At 49.4% G+C, this 18,225-nt stretch overlaps 1 protein-coding gene across 4 annotated transcripts in view; it reads left to right on the top strand.

Moving 5' to 3' along the window:
* PLXNA1 (plexin A1) overlaps nucleotides 1–18,225 on the top strand; it is a 101,749-nt gene that overhangs the window by 44,341 nt on the left and 39,183 nt on the right. For 2 of the 4 annotated variants that reach the window (XM_086368977.1, XM_086368972.1), the window contains one exon: nucleotides 16,541–16,740. The exons of 1 other annotated variant lie outside the window; for it this stretch is intronic. In XM_086368977.1, coding sequence (XP_086225103.1) covers nucleotides 16,541–16,740 — 200 coding nt within the window. The remainder of the gene's footprint in view (nucleotides 1–16,540; nucleotides 16,741–18,225) is intronic. One more of the 4 variants, XM_086368973.1, reaches the window with a different exon arrangement.

Below are 18,225 nucleotides of genomic sequence, written 5' to 3'. Positions count from 1 at the left end.
CTAAGAGATGAGGGGAAGAGAGAGACTAAACTGGACCCAGCCCCGCCAGTAGACAAGATCTCTTGTGGCCTTCAGTTAATCAGCCAACAGATTCCTTTTTCTGGCTTTGCTCAAACTGATCTGCCGTGGGGTGTAGAGTGAATCTCTCACTGCTGGAGGCTCTGCTGCTGGGAGAGTTAGATGGGCCACCTGAGCTGAGACTACTGCTGATGAAAAACAGGGTGTAAAATGGCTCATTAAAATTGTTTATGTTGACGTGTTAGAAGTGATAATAATGGGGAAGACAGGCTTACCTAAGATGGTGTTAAATTTTACACATTCCTTTTAACTTTTTAAGTGTGCCCACTAGAAAATTTAAGACTATGTTTCTAGCTCATTTTCTGGACAGAGTGGGACTAGACCAGTTTTCTAGAGATGAAGAGCATGTATGTGTGTGTGCTGATGTCTGTCTGAACTGTTGCGTCTCTGGAGAGTGAGTTCTGCTAACAGAGGCTTTCTTGGTTTCCTGTGCTGCGGTGGGTCTCCCCGAGCTTGGGGAGAGAACCGGGGAAGAGAGGAAAGGCTCTGATTTGTGTTTCCTCAACAGCTTTGCTGAGCTGGGGTCATGTCGCATACAGTTCCCCACTCAGTGTACAACTCAGGCTCCTAGTCACACAGCGGTGCGACCGCCACTGCAGTCCCTTCAGAACCCAGTCATTACCCAGCAAAGCCCCCACACCTGGCAGCTTCCACTCTCGCCCTTTCTCCTGGTTCCTGCCCTGCTCGTCTGCTCACTGCCTCTGTAGATCTGCCTGCTCTGGACGCTTGATGCAAACGCAGGCACGCAATGTGCGGCCAGTGGTGTCTGGTTTCTCTTCCTTAGTATCATGTTTTCAGGGTTCGTGTCTGTGGTAGCCTGCATCACGCCTCACTCCCTTGACGTCTGAATGATACTCCCCTGCATGGATGTATTCATGCATCCATCAGTTGAAGGGCATTTGAGTTGTTTCTTGACTTAAGGACGGTACTGCTGTGCACGTCTGTGTACGGGTTTTCATGTGAACATACGCTCATTCTCGTAGGCACGTCCTAGGACTGGGGTTGCTAGGTCGCACGGTAACTCTATAGTTAGTGCTTTAAGGACCCGCCTGACTGGTGTCCACAGTGTCTGCACCATTTTACCTTCCCACTGTTAGTGCACCAGGGGCTTCCCTGGAGGCTACGGCAGCAGAGAAGCGGCCTTCAGTGCAGGAGACCTGGGTTCGATCCTTGGTTTGGGAACATTCCCTGCAGAAGGGAATGGCAACCCACTCCAGTATTCTTGCCTAGAAAATCCATGGGCAGAAAAGCCTGGCAGGCTACAGGCCTTGGGGTCGCAAAGAGCAGAGCATGGCTGGGCGACTAACACACACGTTACTGCACAAGGGCCCCCGTTCTGAATTCACACCGGCACTAGTGACCCTCCGCCTTTCTGACCACTGCCACCTTAGGGGTGTGAAGTCGTGTACCGTGGCTTTGAGTTGCGTTTCCCTGGCGGCTCGTGACACTGAGCATCTTTTCGTCTGCTTATTGGCCCCTTACTGGCTACGTATTTTCTTTGGAGAAACATCTACTCAGATTTTTGCCCGTTTGTCTTTTCATTATTTAATTTTAAGAGTTTTGTCTATATTACAGGTACACATCCGTTATCAGATACATGATTTGCAGAAATTCTTCTTCCATTCTGAGTTTTCTTTTCACTTTTTTGGTTTGTTTTTGGCCAGGCCAGGTGGCTTGTTTGAGGGATCACAGTTCCCCAAACAGCATTTGAACCCAGGCCACGACAGTGAAAGTGCCAAAATGTCAGGGAATTCCCTCTGTTCACTTTTTAAAATATTAAAAAAAATTTTATTTTCTCTTTCTTGATGTTGTGTTTTAAATGCTTAGCTTTTAATAAAAGAATGAGAAATCTGATATTGGGTTCAGGGTTAAAGGATGGAACCCAGGAAACAGAGGAAGCAGGCAGGATGGGGCCTGGGAAAGACAGAGGAGAAGGAACTCTGAAAAACAGAATACGGAACCCTTCCAAGACTTTCGCGTTGTGATAAACTGTTTCTTTTAACGTTTTCAAAATTGTGGTCAAATACATATAACAGACTTACGCCATCCTTACGTGTCAGGCTCCGCGGCATTAAGTACATTCACGCTGTTGTGCGCGATCACCACTACCGTCTCCAGAACTTTCTCATCTTCTGAAGCTCTGTCCCCGTTAAACACTCTCCTTCCCTCGGCCTCTGGCTCTCACCATGCTACTTTCTGTCTCTATGGATTTGACTCCTTTAGGGCCCTCATCTAAGTGGGTCATACAGTATTTCTACTTTTGTGACCAGCTTATATCACTGACTATGCCCTTAAGGTTCATCCATGTTGTCACATGAACCAGAATTTCTTTCCTTTTTAAGTCTCACTAGTTCTCCACTGTGTGGATGGACCATGTTTTATTTCTCCGTTCATCTGTGGATGGATAACTTGGAGTACTTCTGCCTTCAGCTGTTGTGAACACATCATGAACAGGAAAGTGCAGATACGGCTTTGAGACCCAGCTTTCAGTTCTCTTGGGTACATGCCCAGGAGTGGAACTGCTGGGTCATATGGTTATTCTGTAAATGTTTTAATTTTCTGAGGAACGGATACCCTGGTTTCCACAGTGGCTGCACCACTCTATGTTCCCACTAGCGAAGTGTTAGGGTTCTAATTCCTCCACATCCTTGTCAGCACTTGTGATTTCCTGTGTTTTCTTTTCTTGTCCTTGTAACAAGGTGGTATATCATTATGGTTTTATCATTTGCATTTCCTAATGATTAGTGATGTTGAGCATCTTTTTCATTTGCTTATTAACCATTTGCATATTTTTTTGAGAAACATATATTCAAATCCTTTGCTTCTTTTTAAAACTGGATTTTCGTTGTTGAGTTTCAGAGGTTCTTTGTATGTTCTAGGTATTCATCTGTTATCATTATGTGACTTGTAAATATTTTTTCCCATTCTATGAGTTGCCTGTTACTCTGTTGATACTGTTTTTTAATGCATAAAAATTTTCAATTTTCATGAGATCTGTTTTTTCTTTTGTTGCCAGTGCAAAGAAAAAACTATTTTTTTCCTGTAATTTGTTTCATTTCATCCTAGTCTTTGAAAGATAGGTTTTCCAGATATTCAATTCTGTTGAGTTATTTTCTCCCATTGTTATGGCCTCCATCATTCCTCTGAAGAAGTTGACTGTCTTTCCTCAAAAGCTCTTCACTGACTATTTTAGGATCTGCTTTGGTGTTCTGCATTTCCCATCCAGCGTCTGGCTGATCTTCACATCACATATATAGTGGAATGTTCTGGATGTTAGCATTTCCAACGGGGACCATCCAGAGGCCATTTCTTGGCCTCTCCAGCCAGGTGCTGGGACTTTGTTCCCCTCACTCAGCACCTTCTCATGAAATCATTGGTGTTTGTTTTGTGCAACAAGCCCTTATGGCCGCGGGCCTCGCCCTGACCACGCCGCCCTGACTAACTTTTGCCTTCTGTTTGAGCTCCCCAGCTCTGACCCAGCGCCTCCAGTGAAGCTCATGGGAGGTGGGGCCCATGCCTCCCAGGTGTGGGTGGGGGAGCCTGCCTCCCACCCATGTGTTTCCAGTTCTTTCCTTCCCTTGTTTCTCTAACCCCTTTACTCATGGAGCTTTGTGGGGGTGGCGAGGGGGCTCCGTGGTGCCCCGCCATGCACCACAGCTATCTCTGTGGGTGAGCTCAACCAGGCCAGAGTATTGTCCAGGAGTGTCACTGCCCCAGTCCCAGCCTCTGACAGTTCCTTACAAACCACCAGGGCTCCTTGCTGGCCCTTGTAGAAATCTGAGAGTCTTTTCAGCAGTCCGTTTCCCTGCCCCTGGCCCCTGATATCAGGTGCATCTGCCCAGAGCTGCTGTGACAGCTGAGAGGATGGAGTGTTTCTCAGCTTAACTCCCTGCCGGTTGAGACTGTTGCCTGTGCCTCCATCCACGGAAGTCAGCGGACAGCTGGGAGTCCTGCTCGGACGTCAGCAAGAAGTGTGTGAAGCCCGGGCACTTCCTCATGGCGGGCAGTCCTAGGTCGGAGCAGCCGCACAGCCACAGAGCCTCCATCATTGGAGCGAGTGCCCAGCGCGCCTATAAAGCCCATTAAATCTCGGGTGGGGGCCCTTGACGGCTGACAGGCAGCTGCTCTTGACTCTTGGATTCCTGCCAGCTGAAATACTTCCTGTGGTAATTGATTCTCAGAACCCCTTCTGCCAGGAGGCTGGTTTGGAGTCAGGAAAAGGGAAAGGGATGTACCAGCTCTGCATGGGGGCTCGCAGACCTGCCGGGCTGGCGGGTGTGAGGAGCAGATGGCCTGCTGCCCTGGCGTGGGCTCCTGGGTTGTGACCCCTGGATTCCAGAAACTGAACAAGAGTCGAGTCTAGTCAGGTGACAGGTAGCATTTTTTAGCAAGAAAGTATTTTTTTAATTAAGACCAGTACATTTTTTAGACGTAATGCTATTGTACCCTTAGGAGACTGTAGTGTAAACATAACTTGTCACATGCACTGGGAGACCGAAGACTTTATGTGACTTGACTTACTGAGATGTCTGCTGTACTGAGGTGGTCTGAAACCAGACTTGCAGTAGCGCCATGGTATGTATGCCTGTGATTAGTTGTGATTGATAACTGCCCATCTCAGCAGAATCTGCAGAGCAGGCTTTGGAGAAATCAAGGGCTCATCTACACTGAGGACCATTCCCACCACCCCCATGACTATGGCTCCCACTTTGCTCTATGTCCAAACTCCACCGTCCCGTGTGGAAGTCACCGTGGACTCGGTTCGGGTGGCTCCAAGGCTTCCAGGGTAGATTGACTGCAAGAGTGTCCCTGTTCCACCCCCAAAGACATTCTATGAAGCCACCATCACCCTGATACCAAAACCAAAGACACTACCAAAAAATAAAATGACCAGTATCATTGATGGATATAGGTATACGAATTGTCAACAAAGTATTAGCAAGCCAAATCCAGCAACACATAAAAAAGATCATATGCCAGAACCAATTTGGATTCATCTCAGGGTCAAAAGGAGGGTTCAGCATACACAAATCAATGTGATATACCACATCATTAAGAAGAAAAGATTACAGCCACTGATCATCTCAATAGATGCAGAAAATGCACTTGATAAAATTCAACATCCATTCATGATAAAAATCCTTGTGAAAGTGGGTCTCAAGGGAACATATCACAACATAGCGACAGCTATTTATGACAAACCCACAGCCAGTATAATACTCAGTGGTAAAAGCCTTCCCACTAAAATCTGGAACAAGATAAGGATGTCCACTCACCACTTCTATTCAGCATATTATTAGACATCCTAGACACACTGGTCAGACAAGAAAAAGAAAAGGTATTCAGAGTGGTAGGGAAGAGGTAAAATTGTCATCATATGCAGATGACATAGAAAAAACCCTAAAGACTCCACACAAAAATTACTAGAACTGATAAGTGAATTCAGCTAGGTAGCAGGATACAAGTTAACACAGAAATTAGTTGTGTTTCTTTACATTAACAATGAAGCATCATAAAGGGAATGTAAAGAAACAATTCCTTTTAAAACTGCATCAGAAAAGTACTTAGGAATAAAGGAGGTGAAAGACATATGCAGAGTACTATAAATACGAACAAAGAAAACTAAAGATGACTCAAGGAGATGAAAAGCCATCCCATGCTCTTGGGCTGGAAGAATTAATATCATTAAAATGGCCATGCTACCCAAAGCAATCTACAGATGTAATGAGTTTGCTGTTAAATTGATATTTTTCAAAGAACTAGTCAAATAATCCTAAAACTTATATGGAAACAGAAAAGACCCAGAATTGCCAAAACAATCCTGAGGGAAGAGAACAAAGCAGGAGGCACAACCCTCCTGGACTTGAGACAGTACTGCAAAGCTACAGTCATCAAATGGTGTGGTACTGGCACAAAGAGAGTCCTCTGGATTACTGGAGCAGAAGAGAGAACCCAGAAATAAACCCATACTTCTGTGGTCAATTAAGCTTCAACAAAGGAGGCAATGGGGAAAAGACAAGCTCTTCAGCAAGTGGGAAAGTTGGACAACTGTGTGCAAATCGATGAAGTCAGAATATTATCACACCGCACACAAAAATAAACTCAAAATGACTTAAAGACTTTAAGACAAGACACCATAAAACCCCCAGAAGAGATTGTGGCCAAACAGTTTTTGACATAAATCGTATCAATGTATTCTTAGGTTCCTCTTCCAAGGCAATAGAAATACAAACAAAAATAAACAGATTGGACCTAATCAAACTTCCTAGAAGCTTTTGCACAGCAAAGGAAACCATAAACAAAACAAAAAGACAACCTATGGACTGGGAGAAAATACTTGGAAATGATGCAACTGACAAGGGCTTAATTGCCAAGATATACAAACAGCTCATAGAACTCAGTAACAACAAAACCAATAAAAATGGGTGCAAGCCCTAAATAAGACATTTCTCCAAAGAAGACACACATATGGCCAATAGGCACAGGAAAAGATGCTCAACATCACTGTTAGAGAAACGCAAATCAAAACTTGAATGAGGTATCACCTCACACTACTAGGAATGATCATTAAAAGTCTATAACAAATGCTGGAGAGGGTGGAGAGAGAAGGGAACCCTCCTGCACTGTTGGTGGGAATGTGAACTGGTGCAGCCGCTGTGGAGAACAGTCTGGAGGTTCCTTAAAGAACTAAGAATAGAGTTGCCGTACGATCCAGGGATTCAACTCTTGGACGTACGTCTGGAGAAGACGAATCCAAAAAGATGGAGGCGCCCCTGTGTTCACAGCAGCACTGTTTATAGAAGCGAAGACAGAAGAAACCTGAATGTCCATCAGTGAGTGAATGGATAAAGAAGATGCGGTGCATATGCACAATGGACTGCTACTCAGCCATAAAAAAGAATGGAATAATGCCATTTGCAGCACCATGAATGCAACTAGAGATTATTACACAAGTCTGAAAGAGAAAAACAAATACCATAGGAGATCACTTATATGTTGAATTTGAAATAACAAACGAACATATCTAGGAAACAGAAGCAGATTCAGGCATAGAGAACAGACCTGGGGGGGAGGTTAGGTGAGGAGGGAAGGGGAGGTTGGGGTCAGCAAATAGAGCCATGATGCATAGGATATACCGTAAGGTCCTGCTGTATAGCACAGGGAACTATACTCAGTACCCTATGGTAAATCCTAATGGAGAAGATGCGTTGGAGTAGATGTACATACATGTGTGTGTAACTCAGTCGCTGTTGTACAGCAGAAGTTAACATTCTAAATCAACTATACTTCAATAAAATGGAAAAAAAGTGTCCCTGATCCTTACTCCTCCATGTTCCACATAAGACTGCCCCCCCAATGGGAAGAAGGGTCCCTCTCCCCACCCCTGGAGTCTGGGCTGACCCTGAGACTTGATCTGACCCACATCATGTGGCTGAAATGTTGGTGTTCCCGTTCTGAGGCAAGGCCTCCAGGGCCTTGCAGGGGTCACTTTCTCCTGGTTCACAAGAACAAACCTGGGCCAACCTGTTGGTGACAGACCCAGTGGAGGAGAGGCCAGCTGCCCAGGGAAAGGCTGGCCAAGACCAGCCTACAGCCAGCTGACCCCAAACGGCTGGCCTGCAGGCCTGTGAGCAGTAATTAGTGCTTGTGATTTTAAGCCACAGAATCTGGAGTGGTTTGTTAAGCATAAGGCTGCCAGAGAAAACACAGGACACTTAGTTAAATTTGAATCCCAGATAAACTGCAGAAATGTGTTGCTTCTCTGAAATTCAAGTTTAACTCGGTGTACTGTGTTTTTACTTGCTCAATCTGGCAACCCTAGTTAAACAGCATGTGACGGACTGGATTATGTCTCTGCTCAAATTCATATGTGAAAGTCCTAACCCCTTGTATTAGAATGAGGCTCTGATTTGGAGACCGGGCTTTAAAGAGGTGACTGACTGAAAATCAGTGTGGACCCTAATCCAGTCTGGAGTCCTTGTATGAGATCAGGACACAGACACGCACAGGGGTCGTCCATGTGCACGCACGGGGAGACCGTGCACTGGCCTAGGCGAGCGGCCTCTGGAGGAACCGGTCCTGCGGACGCCTGGGTCTTGGACATCCAGCGTCCAGCACGGACGGAAATAAATGTCTGTCGTTTAAGCCGCCCCTTGTGCGGCACTTGTCACGACCACGCAGCTGAGGAGTAGGGAGTGACTGCCTCAGGAGTTGGGGCTGCCGCCTGGGAACGTGGGTGCTCGGGCAGGCCTGTTGAGTGTGGTCCCCGCTCCCCACCCCAAGGAACGCCCCGAGGGGTGTCCCAAGGAGCCTGGGCAGCTCTGGGCCAGTGAAACGGGGAGGCCGAGTCCTGCTTCTGGAATATTCTCTACGAAATCTCCCTCTGTGGTAAAACCTGGCTCAGGGGACCCCCGTCAAGGCGCAGAGCAGCGTGTTCTCCAGGACCGGTGGTCCGCCTGGCCCCCGCCTTCCCAGCTGGGTCTCCAGGCGCCGTGAAGACGGCTGGACCCTGGGAGCCCCGAAGCGGTTCAAATCCCGGCACCTGGGTGCGACCTCCCGCGGCCCGGCCCCGCCCGCCCATGGTACCGCGCACGCGCGAGGCTCCAGCTACCCGCAGCCCGCGCTGCAAGGCGCACACTCTGCCTGGAGCAAGGCGCTCGCTCCCGGGCGTGGACGCCTGGCCGGCTCTGGATCCCACGTGGAGCGGCTCCTCGCCCACCCGCACACCTGGGTTTGCGTCTAACTTGGGGCTGGGTTCCCCCAGAACCTCCTGGAGGCCGTGGAGCCACCGGTGAAGAAAACGGAGCGCTCACAGAACCTTCCAGAGCCCAGGGAGGAGAACGGACCCAGAACCTCGCGGAGTCCACAGAGGAGAACGGACCCAGAACCTCGCAGAGTCCACGGAGGAGAACGGACCCAGAACTCACCGGGAGGCCCTGGGCTCATGGAAGCTTCTGGAAGCCTCCCCGCTGGCCAGGTGCCCGCGTTGGGCTCCGGCTGTGCCTCTCCTCGCCGGGTCTCCACGTGGTGGCTTCGAGCTCCCGGGCCGAGTTGCAGTGGAGCGTGTGGCCGCCTCCCCGCGTGCAGTGCCGCGTGGCTAGTTGGCAGCGCCCGGGTCCCGAGCCCCAGGCCTTTGTGGGCAGCATGTTGGCGGGTCGCCTGTTGCAGCCCGACCGGCCACGCCAAGTCGGAGATGCCGGGAGCCTCGCTGGGCCGTTCCCACGTGGTCCTCCTCAGGCGGCAGGGACATGTGGCTGCGCGTGCCTGGCCAGCCCACGCTGGGGGGCCGGAGGGGACAGCTCCTCGTGGCCGTGCCTGTCCGGCTGCTGGTGGTCGGACCAAGTCCGGTCGGCTCAGCCCAGACAGGCCGCAGGCGCCGCCGGACCGCACCTGCTCCCCCTGCTCGGCGGGAAGGCTGGGCTGTAAGGTAAGACCCACCCTTCGCCAGAGCCGCTGGGGTCGTGTTGTCTGTGTAGGCTCCTGAGTGGGATCGCGCTGTCTCCAGTGTCCCCACGCCTGGCTCAGAGCGACTGAAACCTGGGGATGTCCACAGTGACGAGAGGGGTGGGGACGTCTCCACTCCTGAGCTGACCTGGAAAGCCGGCTGGTCCCGTAAGGGTGGCGGCGCCTCGCAGGGCTTTAGAGGGCTGGAATTACTCGGTTCCAGAGCCGCCCACCCTCCCGCCCCGAGGAGGGGGTGCAGAGGGGCCAGAGGTTGACATCAGTTCCACGTGGGCTGTCACTTGCTCAACCGGGCCCCCAAGAAAGCCGCAAGGAAAGGCTGCGGAGAGCTTCCTGGTGTGTGAGCACGTGGCCATCCGCGGAGAGTGGGGTGTGCTTGGGGAAGGTAGCCTGTGTCCCTTTCCTGGCAGAAAAGGGAATTCAGCTGAGCCCGTTTGAAAGCTCTGATGGGCCTCATTTTCCATTCCTGAGAACGGCGGCAGCCCGTTAGCAGCTGGAGAGGCCCTGGAGGGGCTGTGCCAGCCGAAAGGCTTCTAAGGGCAGCAGGGTGACGCCGGCGGAGAAGCGGGTTGCTTACTGCGAGGCCGTGGTCCTACAGCGGGGTCAGGAGCCTCCCCGGCAGGTGCGGGCGGTCTGGTTTGAGACCCCGTTTCTGGGCAAGCCGAGACTGGAGTCACGTCTCACTTTGCTGAGGTGGGGCTGGCCATTTGTCATCTTGTCTGTAACAACCCAGGCCTCGCCTGTGCCTCTCCTCCCTTCGGCTGTTCCTGAGTCATCTCCTGCAATAAATCCGTTATCTCGTAGGTGACACGTCTCTCTCAGCTCTTTGAGTCTCGCTGGCAAATTAACCGAACCCGAGGAGGGGGTCGTAGGAACATCCAGTCTACAGGGGGCAGGAGGGGAGCCCGGGGACAGTCTGGAGGTGTGACTGGGGGCGGGGCACAGAGGTGGGACATCTCGTGAGACTGAGCCTTTGACTTGATAGTCGTTCCGGGTAGTTTCAACCAGGTTGAACTGCAGCACCCCCCCTCCCAGCTGGTGTTGGAGAATCATTTGGTGGTGTTATAAAAACACATACACTGGAATTGGTATCAGAATTGTAGGAATATTTAATTCAATTATTTTCATTGCTGCAAGTTTATTAACATGAATATTTAAGGCTATGAATTTTTCTCTGAGGAGCATTAACTCCCCTGTACTGTTTTTAGTATATCTGGATATACCAAATGTGGGTTTTGATTTCTTTTTTAAACCGAATGTTGCTTAAGAGAGAGCTTTAAAATTTCCAGGTCAAGGGCCTTTATATTGGTTTACCTCATTTTATTGAATTGTGAATAGAGACTTTTTCTGTACTTATTTTTTAACATAATGAAATGTGTATAGTTTAAAAATTCAGATTATAGCCCACCAAGCCTAAAGCAAATATCCTGTGCCCTGTTCATAGTATCTCTGATCACATTGTTTCCTTATACATTTCCCCCCTGGAATAGCCCTATATTTGTTATTATTATTCAAACACAGTAGGTAATCTGCCAACTTAAATTGGGGCCCAGGGTGCTAGCCTAGTGGGTGCTGTGGTTTCCTTTGTCCTGAGTGCACCCCACATCTGGGGTTCCCATGGCCCTCCTTGATTTGTGCCCTCGTGTAATGGAGTGCATCCTCCAGCGGCTCCTTCACAGTGTGTGTGAGGCCGTGGTGCTCATAAATGCTGTGTTTTATGTTACCCTTTAAAATGCATGTTCTGCACTCATCCTTGATACTAACGTGGCTGGGTGCTGCATTCCAGGTGGGAGTCTTGCCCTCAGTATACGGGGCTCCTCCAGCTGCCATGTTGCTCTGAGAGGGCGGACGCCACTGGCCTCCCTACCTCATGTGCCCTGTGTTGGCCCCACACAAGCCTTTGTGGTGTGGGCGTGTCTCAGTTTGGGTCTGTTTTCACTCTTTGAGCCCTTCACCAGGCGTCTCAATGTGGTGTCTAAGGTTATTCAGTTCTGGAATGTTCTCTCTTATTGTTTTCTGTGCTGAGTTTTCTCTAGTCTCCCTGATTCCTGTTATTCAGACATTGGACATCTTGGATCCACAGCCTGGTTTTCTTTAATTTTCTTTGTCCATTTATCTTACTCTCTGGAAGATTTCCTCAAATTTGTCTTCCAATCATCCTGTGTCATTGTAAAATTTGTGTTCCGACAGATTTACTTTCTGAGCACTCCTTAGAAATTGTCCCCTGAATTCCCTTTGTTGTTTCCTTTATGGATCTTTCCACCTTGCTCAGAAGATATTCATTTTCGTTTCACTTTCAAGTTTTGCTCTGCTGCCTGTATTGGACGGAGAAGGCAATGGCAACCCACTCCAGTACTCTTGCCTGGAAAATCCCATGGATGGAGGAGCCTGGTGGGCTGCAGTCCGTGGGGTCTCGAAGAGTCGGACACGACTGAGCGACTTCACTTTCACTTTTCACTTTCATGCATTGTAGAAGGAAATGGCAGCCCACTCCAGTGTTCTTGCCTGGAGAATCCCAGGGACGGGGAAGCCTGGTGGGCTGCCGTCTATGGGGTCGCACAGAGTCGGACACGACTGCAGTGACTTAGCAGCAGCAGCAACCTGTATTGGAGGTCCTCTGAGACCCTCTGTTTTCCATGTTGGGTGATCCTTACCTGTCTATTCACATTTAAATGGCAACCTAGATAGCATATTCAAAAGCAGAGACATTGCTTTGCCAACAAAGGTTCGTCTAGTCAAGGCTATGGTTTTTCCAGTGGTCATGTATGGATGTGAGACTTGGACTGTGAAGAAGGCTGAGCGCTGAAGAATTGATGCTTTTGAACTGTGGTGTTGGAGAAGACTCTTGAGAGTGCCTTGGACTACAAGGAGATCCAACCAGTCCATTCTGAAGGAGATCAGCCCTGGGATTTCTTTGGAAGGAATGATGCTAAAGCTGAAACTCCAGTACTGTGGCCACCTCATGCGAAGAGTTGACTCATTGGAAAAGACTGATGCTGGGAGGGATTGGGGGCAGGAGGAGAAGGGGACGATAGAGGATGAGATGGCTGGATGGCATCACTGACTCGATGGACGTGAGTCTCAGTGAACTCCGGGTGTTGGTGATGGACAGGGAGGCCTGGCGTGCTGCGATTCATGGGGTCGCAAAGAGTTGGACACGACTGAGTGACTGATTTGATCTGAAAAGCTGATTAAACACAGGAGTATCTCAGAGCTAAACCTGGAAGTCACCCCAGTGCCCATGGACGGAAGGATGGTTGAAGCAGTGTATCCCACAGTGGACATTGTGTGGCAGTGACAGTGAGTGATCTGTACACATGTTTCTACAGGCAGTTCTCACAAATGTGATGTTATGCAGAGGCAGTGCACACGCGTGGTTCCACTTACAGAACCCTGAAAGCAGCAGAAGGGGTCTGTGTTACCAGACGTCAGCACCCGGGGCCAGCCGGGGAGCAGGGGCTGCCTGGACTTGGGGACAGGTGTGCTGAGTGAGTGAGAGTCTGTCCAGCCGGACACGGGTGGTTTGGGCACGTCTCCGTGCATGGATTACACTTCACATAGCTGAAAACATGCGTGAGACTGTGTTTGGGGTGGGTCTTGTGGATGGGTGTTCCTCCTGGTGGTGACCCCATGCTTTCCCCCTGGTGGGTGTGCTGTGAGTGCATGGCATGTGGGATCTGCAATCTCGTGACCCCGTGTGTAGACTTCCTGCTGCTCCCCACTCCCTCAGTTAGGAGCCTCACAGCTGCCCTTGGGAGCCTTTGGCCTCTGTCATCTTCTACAGGTGGGGAATGGGGTGCCCTGGCTGCGCAGATGGGTGGGGAGCAAGGCCACCCAGCCCCAGCCCCGGGGAACCCAGAGTCTCTGATTCCCAGCCTTTCTGGGAGTCAGCACGAGCTGGCTCAGTTCTACGTGGCTTCCCCAATCCTGGCATCCAAACAGTTTTTATCCCCTTGTATCTTCTCTATTGTCTTTCTGGGCCTCTGGTTAAGAGACGAGGGGCCATCTGGACTAATTCTTGGAGACTTTTTCTCTCTCCCATTTTCCATCTCCTTTTCCTTTTGTCCTACTTCCTACGAGGCTTCTTCAACTTTCTCTTCCAGTGCTCACATAGATGATTTTAAAACAGCACTGTCATAGTTTATATTTTTAATTAAACTGTGTATCTTGAGATCAGTTCAGTCCAGTCGCTCAGTTGTGTCCGACTCTTTGCGACCCCATGGATTGCAGCATGCCAGGCTTCCCTGTCCATCAGAAACTCCCACAGCTTGCTTAAACTCATGTTCATCGAGTCGGTGATGCCATCCAACCATCTCATCCTCTCTCATCCCTTCTCCTCCTGCCTTCAATCTTTCCCAGCATCAGGGTCTTTTCCAGTGAGACTATCTTGAGATAGTCACGTGCAATTATAAGGAATAACGCAGAGAGACCTGTGTTTTTCACCCAGTTTCCCACTGGTGACGCAGGAAAGTATCACAACCAGGATGCTGACATTAATGCAGTCAGAACACAGAACATTCACCACCAGGATCCCTGCACCACCCTTTACAGCCTCCTCTCGCTCCTCCCTAGTCCTAGGCAGTCACTCATCTCTTCTGCAGTTGTGTAATTTTGTCATTTCAAGAGTGTATGTGAATGGAATCATGTAGTGTGAAGGCTCCTGTGACTGGCTTTCTTCCACTGAGTATAACCCCCCGGAGAGTCACCCTGGGTGTCCCGGTGTCCGTAGTCTGCTCTTTGTTGCTGAGCAGGATTCCATGGAACAGATGGACCACAGTCTGTTTAACCATTTACCTGTTGAAGGACATCTGAAATGTTTCAGTTTTGGGCTTGTAAATAAAGCTGCTCTGAATATTCAGATTGTTGCAGAAACATAAGTTTTCATTTCTCTGTGACAAATGCATGATGCATTTGATGATATTTACATGTTTGGTTTTATGAGGAACAGCCACTGTTTTCCTGAAAGACCACGCCGTTCACAGCCGTGTAAAAGTAATACAGTTTCGCTGCACTGACACCCGCATTCGGTTTTGTCATTGTTTAAAATGTCAGCTCTTGTGGTAGGTTCATTTCATTGCAGTTTTAACTTGCATTTTTCTAATGGTAATGCTGGTGAACATCTTGTGTTCTTTCTTGCCGTCTGTATGTCTTCCTCAGTGAACTATCTGTTTATGTCTTTTGCCCATTTTCTAATTGGGTTGTTTGGCTTTTTACTTGGGGAGTTCTTTATATATTCTAGATAACTAGTTTTTTGTTGGACTGGTGGTTTGCAGCTATTTCTCCCAGTCTGTAGCCTTTCTTTTCATTCTGTTAATGTGGTCCTTTGTAAGCAAAAGTGTTTCATTTTAATGAATCCCAGTTTATCAATTTTTCCTTTTATGCATCATGCTTTTGGTGACATGTCTAAGCACTAGCTCTCGATACTGAAGATTTTCTTCTGTTTTTTTCCTGAAGTTTTATAGTTTTGCATTTATATTAAATTCCATGATCCATTTTGAGTTAATTTTTATATAACAGGTGAGGTTGAAGTTCATGTTTTTCCAGCTGTCATCTGAAAAAGTTAATAATTAAATTTATGTTTTTAGAACTTTTAGACTTATAGAAAAATTGAGTGAATTGTGTGGAGAGTCCCGTATAATCTGCCTTCTCATACTTTTCACGTGGGCTCAGTGGTGTCTGACTCTTTGTGATCCTGTGGACTGCGTGGCCCACCAGGCTCCTCTGTCCATGGGATTTTCCACCCAGGAACACTGGAGTGGGTTGCCATTTCCTCCTCCACAGGATCTCCCGACCCAGAAACTGAACCCACATCTGCTGCGTCTCCTGCACTGGCAGGCGAATTCTCTCCTACTGAGCCACCGGGGAAGCCCCTCTCACACTTAGTCTCTCTCATTATTAGCGTCTTGCATTCACGCGGTGCACGTGTTCCATTTCATGAGCCAGCGTTAGTGCGTTATGGTTAACTGAAGTCCACGGTTCATATGTAGTGTACGTTCTGGGGTTTTGACAGCGCCTATAGGCCTGCGTCCAACCATTGTAGCCTCATGCAAAATAATTTCACCTAAAAACGTCAGCGCTTAGTGACCACCGGCCTTTGCACCGTCTCCGCAGTTCTGTCTTTTCCAGAACGTCGTAACTTTGAGATGATGTGGCGTGTGGCCTTTTCACACCGGCCTCTTTCAGTTAGCAGTGGGCTCTTAGGGCCTCTCCGTGCACATGCGTGCTTGTGTCTGTGGCGCGATAGCTCGTTTCTTTTCCTAATCACTGAATATTCTGTTGTGTGCACGTACTGCAGTGTTTATCCATGCACTTATTAACAAATATTTTGAATGCTTCCAGTGTTTAACAGTTCTAAATATCGCAGTAGTTTTTGTCTGGACATTTGTTTTCAGCTCAGTTGGGTAAATATGTAGAGGCATGATTGCTGGATTATACGGGAAGATTGTGTTGAGCTTTGTTAGAAATCTCTAGCTTTCAAAGCCAAAAAAGCTTTGCATTCCCACCACCACCAATTGAGAGTTCCTGCTGCTCCACATCACCACCAGCATTCGGTACTGTTACTTTTTAAAGGAGCATAGTGTTGTTTTTGGACTGCATGTAGCATTTCTCGCGTCTCCGTGAGAATACTGGTTGGCATTTTGGGGGAAGGTCTCTGTCTGCTTCCTGCCTCGCTTTGGTTGCTTCACTTTCCTTTTCTGCGGTCACTGTGTTCTCTATCCTTCATGTTGGGCTTTCTGCATATGTCTGGTCATCCCTGGCACTCCGTTCACAATGGAGCTACCTGCATGCTCTGTGCGTCAGGCTGGGCTTTAATTGGTGAGCCGGCAGGAGCACTCTGGGGGAATACTGGATGTCTGGTCTTCCACTGGGTGGAGGAGGTGGATAGCCTGCCTCCTGCTGCCCGTATGTGGGCAGGGGAGTCTGAGGGTGGCCACTCTGCATCCGCCCCGGCCTCACCCTTGTGCCCCGGGCACTCACCTCCCCACTCTGCACCCCACAGAGCAAGTCTGCAGTCCTGTCCCGAGGGTGGCCTCCGCCAGGAGTCAGGGACTGGCTGGGATGCGTGGAGACTGTCCGCCCTCTTTCTTCCTGGCGCCCTCTCCTTTCCTGCTGGAGTCTCAGTGGCTCTCCTCACCAGCCCTTGGAGTCAAGACCTTCCTGGCCTGTAAGTCAGGTGTCCTTTTTCACATCTTCCAAAAGGTGAGAGAACCTCTGGCCACCGCATTGCCTCCGATGTTTCCTGTGTGGGTTCAAGTGTTTAAACGTCTTAAATTCTTTTACTGTGGTCTTGGGGGAAAGCAGAAAGAAACTCATATGGTCAGTCTACCACCTTTATCCCAAATCCCTCAATTATTTTATAAATATAAAACTAGTAGATAGAAAACAACTCCTTTAAACGTCCCAGGAGCACGTCAAGTAAAAGGAAAAGGCGGCGCTTTCTCACCACCCTCTGCCACCTTCACTTCCCAGATGTCACTCTGGCGACTGGCAGGAGTGCATGCGTCTGGTGTTTGTGGATGCGTGTGGGTCATCACAGACCCAGAGCACACACGCGTGTGGGCACACTCCCCACCCAGAATGTGACCGCACCACGGGGGCAGACATGGGGCGTGCCTCGTGGATCCCTTTCTAGATCCCCACCCGCAAGGAGAGTAAGCAGGTGGCATCAGGTTGTGAGGCAAGATCGTGTCTCTTGGGGAGCCGGTCCAGGAGTGCAGGCTTGCCCATCTCAGCTCCAGAGCTCCCACTGGGTGGCCAGGCTGTGGGGTTTGCATGGAGATGGGGGCCCACCTAGTCCTGCCTTCCCTGATGGTCGCCCTCACAGACCTGTAGCACCGCCCTGATGGGACCGCAGTGGCTGCAGGATGCAGCAGACCCGCTTTCTTCCTGACCCTGATATCCTCCCATGTCAGTCCTCGAAGGCCTGCCCCTTCCTTTCTGTTGTTGTTTTTTGAATTTTTGGCTACACCACGAGGCATGCGGATCTTAGTTCCCCGACCTGGGAGTGAACCCGTGCCCCCCGCAGTGGAAGCTCGCAGTCTTGACCACTTGACCTCCAGGGAAGTCCCATTGCCCCTTCCTTTAAAAAAAAAAAAGAATTCATTCATTTCAATTGGAGGCTAATTACTTGACAATACTGTGGTGGCTCTCGCCATACATCAACACGAATCAGCCGCGGGTGTCCACGTGTTCACCCTGAACCCCCCTCCAACCTTCCTCCCCATCCCATCCCTCAGGGTCGTCCCAGTGCACCAGCCCTGAGCGCCCTGTCTCATGCGTAGAACCTGGACTGGCGATCTGTTTCACATAGGATAATATACATGTTTCAGTGCTCTTCTCTCAGATCATCCCACCCTCCCCTCCTCCCACAGAGTTCATGCCTCTCCTTTTTAATAGCTGTATAGTACTTTATAACCTGGAAGTAGTGCGATCATTTCACTGTTCTGTTTTTGATGACACTTTAGAGCTGTCTCCTTTTACTAAAGACCCTGTGACGGTTTTAGGTCTGTAGATGCCAGCACCGCAGTCTGGTGCCCAAGCAGCATGTGCCTCTGCTGGTCTTCTCTCACCTTGCCTCACTCAGGACTCGTGCAAGCAGACCCAGACGCCGGTCCTGCCGGGCAGCCCTGTGCTCAGAGCAAGGGGCGGGGAGCTCTGCGGGCTGCTTACACGCAGACCACCCAC

Source organism: Bos grunniens, chromosome 22, assembly GCF_055505025.1.
Source record: "Bos grunniens cultivar Pamir isolate PY7600 chromosome 22, Bosgru_T2T1.0, whole genome shotgun sequence".
In the NCBI taxonomy this organism is placed as follows: Eukaryota; Metazoa; Chordata; class Mammalia; order Artiodactyla; family Bovidae; genus Bos; species Bos grunniens.
This window is presented reverse-complemented; position numbering and strand designations above follow the sequence as displayed.